The 9,902-nt window shown below is 38.8% G+C and overlaps 1 protein-coding gene across 1 annotated transcript in view; it reads left to right on the top strand.

Moving 5' to 3' along the window:
* The window catches only part of LOC103372585 (mucin-5AC-like), a 28,350-nt gene that overhangs the window by 13,153 nt on the left and 5,295 nt on the right, over positions 1-9,902 (top strand). The window contains exons 17-26 of the mRNA XM_008302266.1: positions 296-345; positions 709-818; positions 926-1,077; positions 1,547-1,685; positions 1,958-2,068; positions 4,338-4,511; positions 5,018-5,257; positions 6,488-6,644; positions 6,825-6,953; positions 7,521-7,668. Of these exons, the coding sequence (XP_008300488.1) occupies positions 296-345; positions 709-818; positions 926-1,077; positions 1,547-1,685; positions 1,958-2,068; positions 4,338-4,511; positions 5,018-5,257; positions 6,488-6,644; positions 6,825-6,953; positions 7,521-7,668 (1,410 nt within the window). The remainder of the gene's footprint in view (positions 1-295; positions 346-708; positions 819-925; positions 1,078-1,546; positions 1,686-1,957; positions 2,069-4,337; positions 4,512-5,017; positions 5,258-6,487; positions 6,645-6,824; positions 6,954-7,520; positions 7,669-9,902) is intronic.

Raw genomic sequence — 9,902 nt, 5'->3', positions numbered from 1 at the left:
AAACAAGCCTCTCCAGATGTATTTTGAGATGGTCACAATGACAAAGTTTCCAAGTGGAGTAACTGACGTTTGTGTGACCGCTCCCAAATCAGATTATTGGGCCTTTTTAAAATAAATAAAATACATTGCTTGTTTTTCCGACATGATTTGAGTGTACCAGTCAGTATTTTGTCCCAGTGAAACATTTGCTTAAAAAACAAAGAGAATTATGACAAATCTAGGCCAGATAAAGAATAATTTTAGCACACTTTTTGTTAACACTGTTTCTCATGTCCCTTCACACATGTTCTTACAGTGTCTGCAAACAAGGAGTTCTTCGCTGTTCAGGAGAAACAGAAGCACCAGGTAAGTTTTCACATACGGACACATTCAAATCCCTATAATTCAAACACTGTAGACAGAATGCTAATGTGGTTAATTTACATTTGTGAATGTTACAAAATAATTGTTAAATCCTTTAAAATACATGTCCACTGAGAGTCATTGTCTCTGACAGAGAAAGTCAGTTATTGCAGAGGCCTGTTGAGCGGCCAAGCATTTTAAATCCTCTTCCAGATCATGAAGTTTTCAGTCTGAAAGAAATGTGTTCATGCTAAATTGCAGGGAATTGTTAATGGAATTATGCATAAGACATACTGAATTTTGACATGATCATAATACCTTTCGTCATGCCAATGAAGCTCTCTGAATTTGGTGTTTATTACCCAGTCACACTAGAATGTGTTGCCCCCATGGTGTACATCAATTGCGCCACTGCTCAACCTGGGACCTTTGGGACTGAATGCCAGAGGACCTGCAGAACCCTGGACATGCCTTGTGTAAGTACAAGAAAGTTATGTCAGTTAGGTCAGACACTTAGACTTACATGTACATACCTTTTTTTGACTCACTCCCTCTTCTTGCCTTCCACTTTGATGGGACACAGATCAGCACACAGTGTGTATCAGGCTGCAAGTGCCCAGATGGCCTGGTGTCAGATGGAAAAGGAGGCTGTATTAATGAGGACAGCTGTCCATGTGTGCACAATTCGAAGCTCTACCAGCCTGGAGAGACACTGGTGGTGGACTGCAACACCTGGTTTGTACAAACTCACTAGTGTGTGTGTGTGTGTGTGTGTGTGTGTGTGAGAGAGAGAGAGAGAGAGAGAGAGAGAGAGAGAGAGAGGAGAATGGGTGATGAAAATTAAAGTATACAGCCAAGACAACATTGGAGTAACTTCCAAATAAACCCTGAGGATGGCAGTTCTGCAAGAAAGAATTGTATAAATTGTCCAAATCCGAAGAGCCACACCTGCAATTCCTAGAAAAATGGGACATCTACATTGTTCAGATCAGATCTCAATGATAAATTATTTTCAATAAATTACAAGAACATAAACAAGTAGTAGACAAGTTTAAACAAAAGTTCACCTAGTTCACACTGAAGATTTGGAAGGACCAGGGTCCAGCACACTGTACTATATAAACAGACTAGAAAGCTTTTTTGGATTTCAGTGTACATAGATATTATTGATAAGAATTTTGTTTGTGTGTGTGTGTCTCCCTAGTTTGTGCAGCGGAAGGAAGTTCAGATGTACCAAAAATCTGTGTGATGCAGTTTGTGGAATCTATGGCGATGGTCATTACATCACATTTGATGATAAGAGGTTTGACTTCAGTGGACTGTGTGAATACACACTCCTCCAGGTAAGGTGGCAGATGGACAAATATACAAAGGTTAAAGGTGGAAACTGTTAAATGTTAGTCTTGGTTGATTGGGCAAAAAAAATGTGGTAACCAGGGTAATGGGACTTGTAATACATTACAAGGAGTCTTTGTATCCACTCTATGTAAATAAAAAGAAAAAAGAAAAAGAAATGCATAGTAGTAGCTGTATTAATAATAGGGCTTGATTTTATGAAAAGTTTAAAGACTAACTGCATCCATGCCTTTTTTTTCTTCTTTTTTTTTTAACCTAGGACTACTGTGGCAGTGATCAGAACAAGGGAACCTTCAGAATTAACACTGAGAATGTGCAATGTGGAAACACAGGAACCACATGCTCCAAGACAATCAAGATCTTTTCGGGGGTAAAGTCAACACACTGTCTCAAGCACTACATCCAAATATCAAATTAATATCGAAGTAAAGTGAGTTATCAATGTTTAGTTGCTAAACCCTTTCAATCATGACTGATTAACCTTATCAAGAAATTTAAAAAAAATATTTGTCTGGTGGGATAACAAAAAAATGAGTCAAACTCCATTGAAATTTGACTTCAATTGGAGCACAAGTTTTAAGAACAACATTAGAGTTGTTCCATCTCAAATCATAAAGGGCCTTCTGCTCAACCATCTCTTATGTGCTTAAAACTATAATCATAACCAATAGATATTTAAAATGGCATTGATGAAATTTAAGACTAATATATCAAGTACTTTCCAAAATAATCTTTTTTTCTTCTTCTTCTTCTTCTTCTTTTTTAATTGCCTGTAGACCCACTTGCAGTATGTTTTTAGCACATTGAAATTTGAGGCCGTATTTGAACAGTATCTCAGGAACCATTAAAGATAAAAGCCTGGGATATTTACTGCATTTCTCATCATGCCACTGATTCAGAATCTGCAATATTGGACAAATAGATCTAAAAATCTCTGATTATGGTTAAATTTAAGTAAAAATAAATAAATAAATAAATCCATCAGAAAAAGTACTGTCTTTAAGCACACCTTAACAAAACAATTGATAGTGTTGAAGTCAACTAGTGATATTATGTGAATCATAAAAAGGAAAATAAAAAGTTTTTTTTGGTCAACTTAAATTATTATTACTATTATTATTGCCAGCAGGCTTCTGGTGGCCGAGCCTTGCCCTGTGAGGCTTGGTACAGCCTGAAAAAGCAACATGGGGCCTCCACCCAGCGGACCCACTACCTACAAATTAGGGGTTAGGTGCTATGCAGATCAGGCAGTGGACAGGAGAAAGGCACCTAGGCATGTCCTGGTGACATAGACTGGTTGAGGGGACTTGGAATATCAACCCACTGGTGGGGAGGGAACCTGACCTGATGTGGGAGTTGAAGTGGTACCAGCTAGATATAGTTGGGTTCACCTTCACGCACAGCAAGGGTTCTGGAACCCTGGCTTGGACTCTCCTTTTTCAAAATTGCCCAGAATGACACGGGCAGATGTAGGGATACTCACAAGCGCCACCTTGTTGGAGTTTCCCCTGGAGAACAAGAAGGTCACCTCTCTATTACTGCATGTTGTGGAGAGGAAAACGCTGACTGTTGTCTCTGCTTATGCACCAAACTGCAGCTCAGATGAACCCAGCCTGCTTGGAGTCTCTGGGTGGTGTCCTGGAAGGGGTGCCACCTGGGGACTCCATAGCTCTCCTGGGAGATGTCACTCCTGTGGGCAATTATGGTGAAACCTGGAGGGGGGGTGATTTGGAGGAATGGCTTGCCTGATCTAAACCTGAGTGGTCTTCTGTTGTTGGATTTCTTCTGTTATGACTATGATCATGAGTTCTGGTTAATGACTGGAAGAATGAGATCATGGGGACAAGTGGCTGAAATGAGTTTCCTCCGTAGGGTGGCTGGGCTCAGCTTTAGAAATAGGGTGACGGAGCTTGGAGTGGAGTCACTGCTCCTTTTATTGAAAGAAGCCCGCTGAGGTGGTTTGGACATCTGATTCGGATGCCTCCTGGGAGACTTCCTTTGAAGGTTTTCTGAGCATGTCTGCTTGGGAGAAGTCCCTTGGGTAGACCAAGAACTCACTGGAGGGATTATATACCTCAACCAGCCTGGGAACACCCAGCAATCCTCTCGGAAGAACTGAAAAGCATTGCTGGGGAGAGGGACGTATGAAATGACCTGCTCCCTCTGCTGCCTCTGCAACCCGACCCTGCATAAGCAGAGCAAAGTGGATGGATGGATATTTTATCCTCTTAATTTTTCAGGCAAATCAGAGATAGTTGAGCTGAAATTGTTGTAAAGATTTGATGATTTGACATGGAATGACTCAATAATAGAACTTATTTCATGGTCAAGCTATAATGTCGATGCCTAGAATTTAGCCAATATATACCAGGCGAAAAAGTGTGAGTCCACACATTCAGTGATGCTGCCAGTGAATTTCAATACTTGTATTGCCATGCAGTGGATTTGTATTTGTGTCACTGTGAGGAAGGAGATGTTTTTGTTTTTGTTTTTGTTTTCCAGCTATTAGGGAATCAGAGTTCCCTTTCACAAAATTGCATTTAACTTTTCAGGTTCATTGAACAAGTGTATATTTTTTTTCCACCTAGCCTAAATGGTACAGAAATAAATGTCTGGTTATTTGTTGTTGTTACCCACAGGATAATGAATTCCAACTTAGTGATGAGAAATTCCGGGTGATGAAGGGCACCATCCAGTTCCCTACTCAAGTGCAAAAAATGGGTATTTACTTGGTGGTGACAATCAAGCCTGGACTTGTGCTCATGTGGGACCAGAAGACCAGTCTTTTCATTAAAATCAGCTCACAATTCCAGGTAAATCAGCTCGGCTTGTCTTGATTGGCAACTAGCTTTCACACTTATACGTGGTTAAGGCAGTTTATTTCATGCTGATTTATTGTCATGATATATTATCAGAATTTTCACAGGCACAGCAAAACATTCTGTTCCACAAAGAAACTTATGTTTTGCAATATAATTTAACAACATGTTGATGCCAACTGTAATGTAACTTACAACTTAACTTATGTAAAGGACTTGGAACAAATTCTCCAAGAAAATTAGATGTGAATACTTATAGAAACGGCCCCCTAATCAGCCCTTTCAGCCTTTCTGTTTAAATTATATTGTGGTGAAATCAATGACAAATCATAGTTACATAGTGACATAATTCCAGTTCTATGAGCATGTAAAAAATAGAACAAGGGAGGTTTTTTATGTTCACTTATATGGTAAATTTCACTTTGACAGGATTAGGCCACTTGTCTATCATTACTATGCACAGACAGCAATAAATTCTATTATTTTTTCTTTCCTCTCAGGGTGAAGTCTGTGGTCTGTGCGGAAACTATGATGGTAACAGTAAGAATGATTTTACCACACGCTCACGTGAGAAAGTGGAAGATGTTCTGCAATTTGGCAACAGCTGGAAAGTTTTGGGCAGCTGCCCAAAAGCCACACTTGTTAGTGACCCCTGTACCTCCAATGCTTACCGGGCAGCATGGGCACAGAAACAGTGTAGCATCATCACGAGTGCCACCTTCCAGAGCTGTCATTCACAGGTAACCATGGTGACGGAAAACATATTCACACACAAAAACACTACCACTTTGTCTGTCGTGGTCTTGGTGAACGAAGTGCACTGCCAAAAATATCAAAAAGTTTCTATAGAAGAAAGAAGTGAAAACTATAACCTGGCCAAATATGTCACCTGACTTGTATCCAACAGTTGCCTTTGTAGTATTTTTAAGAGAATATTAAGAGCAATACAACCCCTTGTGCAGAGAGTAACTGTAATAAAATGTCTTAAAAATAGTAGAACACTGGTATTCTCCATGCAGAAGATGAGTGACTCTGTCACCAAAAATAATGGTGTGCAAAAAAGATGACGGATGGAAAAAGTAAATGATCTGATTCTCAATAATAAAAGGGGTGCAGACTTTACTTGAACTGGGGCCGTTCTGTGGGATCTGTATTTTTAATATAGTAAATTGCATTTTTGAAATTTAAATGGGGGCAAATACCCAAGTTTTTAACATAGAAATAATGCAATTACTGGAAGCTGATACAATTTGGACTAAATCAACACTTAAGTGATATCACAAAGGGTTGTATTCACTTCTGTTGTATGCAATGGCATACAAATTCTCTAGAGGCATTTTTAAAAAACTGAAACTAGGCTAATAAGTAATTACAAATAAATATTTCACTGAATGGTAAATGGACAGCATATTATCATTATCTGTGCATAGTATTATCAATTAGATTCATTTTTTTCACATTTTGCTCAAGAGTACTTCTCAGGACTAATGTCAAAGGTTCCGGTTCAGAGAGCACAGACCTGTACAATTAATTCCTGCTTTGAAGTATTGAATATTAATGCCAGAAAATATGGTAACAAAAAACTACATGACACGTTATAATTGTTTTCTATTATAACACATATTTTTACATACAAAACTAGGTATGGCCTATTCCAATTTCTGGGCTCTACCAGGAATATTGTGGTTCTAAGCTTTGGTCGAGCAAAGTTATATTAGGCACTGTTTATCAGATAAATATAAATATCTGGACTAGATAGCCATAGTCCCCAATAGGGGATTTCTTATGGTTTTGTTAACTACTGATCTTCTAGCTCCAGTATCCTCCAATTTTTATACAACTAGCTCCAGCAGTGTAACCTGTGTGATTACTGCTAACAGTGTCACTGCTGCTACTACTGACACAGGTAAGCATTTTGCTATCCCTAACCATAACTTTTCTGCTGAACAGTACATTATTTTGTCTTCAAGGTTGACCCTGGTCCATACCATGATTCTTGTGTGAGAGACTCCTGTGCTTGTGACAATGGTGGGGACTGTGAGTGTCTCTGCACTGCTGTGGCTGCTTATGCCAAAGCTTGTAATCAAGCTGGAGCCTGCGTTAAATGGAGAACTCCAAAGCTGTGCCGTAAGTGTGGAAACTATCACATCAGAAAATCCCGATCTACAGGATTTAAGGATTTAGAGGAAGTCTTGGGTTCTGACACAAAATCAGTAATTGTATCATTGATCATATGACTTTTGTCATATTCAGTAACACTCAAAGTGTGTACCAAGAGCTTATAAAGACTTATTTTGTCATTTGCAGCTGTTTTCTGTGACTACTATAACGCCCCTGGTGACTGTGAATGGCATTACAAACCTTGTGGTGCTAATTGCATGAAGACATGTAAGAATCCATCAGGAAACTGCTCCGCGCTCATCACTAACCTGGAAGGTACATTAGATAAACCATTTAGCATGTAATGTTCTGGACAAGTGGAATTTCTGTTTTTAATATGCAAGTCTAGTCAACTGTCTTGTTTATAGAATAAAAGCAAATGTTGTTTACATGTATTCCTGAAGTAGTTTTTAGACATGCATGTGGTATTCCCAACCCCAACGCCACAGAACTGTGCAGGGCCAATACTTAGGAGCAGCATTTAAAAAAAAAAAAAGAAAGAAAGAAAGAAAGACAAAACAAGAATGGGAATGGGAATGGGAACTGTTTTTCTGTAATTCCTCAAGGTCTGTCCTTGATGGAGCAACTATGGCTCAGTAGATAGAGTGGATTGTCCACTGATTAAAGGGTTGATGGTTTGATCTCCAACTTCTCCTGTCTACATGTAGAAGTATCCCTGGGCAAGAAATTGAACTTCAAATTGGGGAATGCAAGCATTTTTCTGCCATCAGTATATGTGAAAGGGTGGAGGAAAGAATTTGTAATGTGTTCTGAACAAAAGCTTTGCATCCTTTTTGTTTTATTTGTTATTCTACTAACATTGAAAAATTAACGGTATTGCAGGATGCTACCCACAGTGTCCCCCAACACAGCCCTACTTTGACGAAGATACTATGAAGTGTGTCACCTGGAACCAATGTGGATGCTATGATGATAAGGGCATCCATTACAGCATAGGAGCTACGACTCCATCAAACAACTGCTATAACTGGTATGTCTTGTATCAAGTGTCACCCTCCCATGAAGAGCTTAGTACACAGGAGGCAATAATGTAAATACTAGTTATAAGTAAATATAAATATATAAATTACTTACTTTTTTTTTGAGTGCTTGTATTCTTACTTTAATCGTTTAGGATGGGACATTTGGGGGGATTTTCATTTAGGCTCACTAGAAGATTTTGAGGTGACATTTTATCATAAATCGTCAAATACAAGTGAGCTCACTTTTACCAGTGCAGGAACATTTGTGGTGGAAACTACTAAATTATGTCAGTAATATCTGCAGAAAATACCTTTTTTGTATGCATTATTTGCTCTCTATTTTATCTGTTTTTCTAAGACTACATAAATCATGACTCAATCAGAAATTGCATTGCTTTTAGGTTGAACAGTATTTTCTCTTCAATGACCTTAAAATCCAACAGTTTAGATTCACTGTTTTGAAAACCAAAGCCCAACAGAAAGAACTCTATGTAACACAAGTCAGTCCACATTTCATTATTAGATTTTTTTCAATACCATGCCTTTCCACCTTTATTTGAAATGACAGACTAAATCCTCCGCCCCATGGAGAATACAAAATTTCTGTACAGATGTTCTGTCATTTTTCAGAGACTATTTTTTAACCTGATATTTGCTGAAGGGCCTGTGTTGCTCAAACTTTCTCTTTAAAATAGCTCAAAGATGTTCTGTTGAATTTAATTAGGCAACATACTTGGGGGATTTAGTGTGTTTTGGATCATTATCATGCCAAAATTGTCTTTATTGGCCAGCCATCTGGAGACTGGACTTAACTCAACAAATGGATCTTGGTCTCGCCTAAACAAACAATGTGCTGCCAGAATCAGGCTTTTTTTTTCATGTTCTGGCAGTGTTTAGCCAAAGAGCAGGAAAGGGTGTTTTTCTTGAATGCTGTCCAAATAGACTGAAGCTGTACAATGTCCTTCACACTGTCTGAGCCGTTATTGAAATTCTAATTTCCATTAATAACCCCTGTCCCAAGTCTGAAATCCTTGCCTGCCTGGTTTTCAAAGCTAGACTGTACAAATAGAACACTGTCCATGGAGTCATTGTATACAGATGTGCACAAAGACTGAATTTTCAACACTTTTTACAAAGTAATCATTTTCGATTGTTCATAAGAGGAAATACTGGTCCACTTTGAAATTACGCAATTAGAGAGATAAAACAATTTTTGCTGGCTGATCTAGATATCTTCACATTCACTAGTGCATGCCAGTGTTACGACTCTAGTACAATAACTGGTGACTGTGGGCCAAAAGCGATAGTAGTTTCAAGTAGTTACAACAGCTGTTATAAATAGGAGACTGCATAGCATTTGTTTTTGTTTTCACTGTAAAAACAGATTTCATTTGTGTGTGGAATTTGACTGACTGGTCACCCCCTTAAATATTTAATTGCATTTTTAACATTGCACATTGACACAAGCAACAAATAGCTCAAATTTGTCTTTCACTCGGATTGCAATATCACAACATACACATTGGCTTGATTTTTGAAGCTATGCTTCCCTACACTGTATGGTAAATCACACTGACTTCATTTTAATGTCCATGGTTTTAAAATGAGATGGTCACAATCACATGTGGGCGTAATAACAAGAGTGCAAAGAAATTACTCTTCTAGTGCTAAATGCATTTCTGCGCAGGACCATTGTAGACTGTAAGGTATTCAGCTCTGCATACTTGCTCCTACAAATAACACTGGAGTAAATGTTGCATTGTTTGGAGCTTAGTGCCACATTCACAGTTCAGATCTTGATTATCATTTAAATATTCTCATTTGTGGAAAGAAATCTTGCAGCAGCCGATGCCAGTCCTTAGCCAGTTGAGACATTTCCACTCGGTCCATCTGTGCTCTGCTCCAGCTGGAAGCTCTTCCCTAGCGTAGAGTATCATTGATGTAGCTGGTGAAAGACTTGAAACTCTTTCTTCCCACATAGTGACTCTCATACTCTCTGAAGTGGGTGCTGGAAGAGGTTTGACACTCTTCAGGAAGCTGTTCCTGGACACCAGATGGTTAGCTGCTATTACTTGGTTGAAGAGAGGATGTCATTGTCTTCATCTTGATGCTTATTCTCTTTCATACTGGCTATATCGTCTCATTGGAGGTGCTATCCCTGCCAGAATATGTAGGCTATCTGTAGGTGTTGGGTGTACCTAAACCTATTGCCTTGTTAGGTTGAGGTCAGAGATGCCTGCCT

The sequence above is a fragment of the Stegastes partitus genome, unplaced genomic scaffold, assembly GCF_000690725.1.
Source record: "Stegastes partitus isolate 25-593 unplaced genomic scaffold, Stegastes_partitus-1.0.2 Scaffold1783, whole genome shotgun sequence".
NCBI lineage: Eukaryota > Metazoa > Chordata > Actinopteri > Pomacentridae > Stegastes > Stegastes partitus.
Note: the sequence above shows the minus strand (reverse complement) of the source record. Positions and strands in the feature narration are given on the sequence as shown.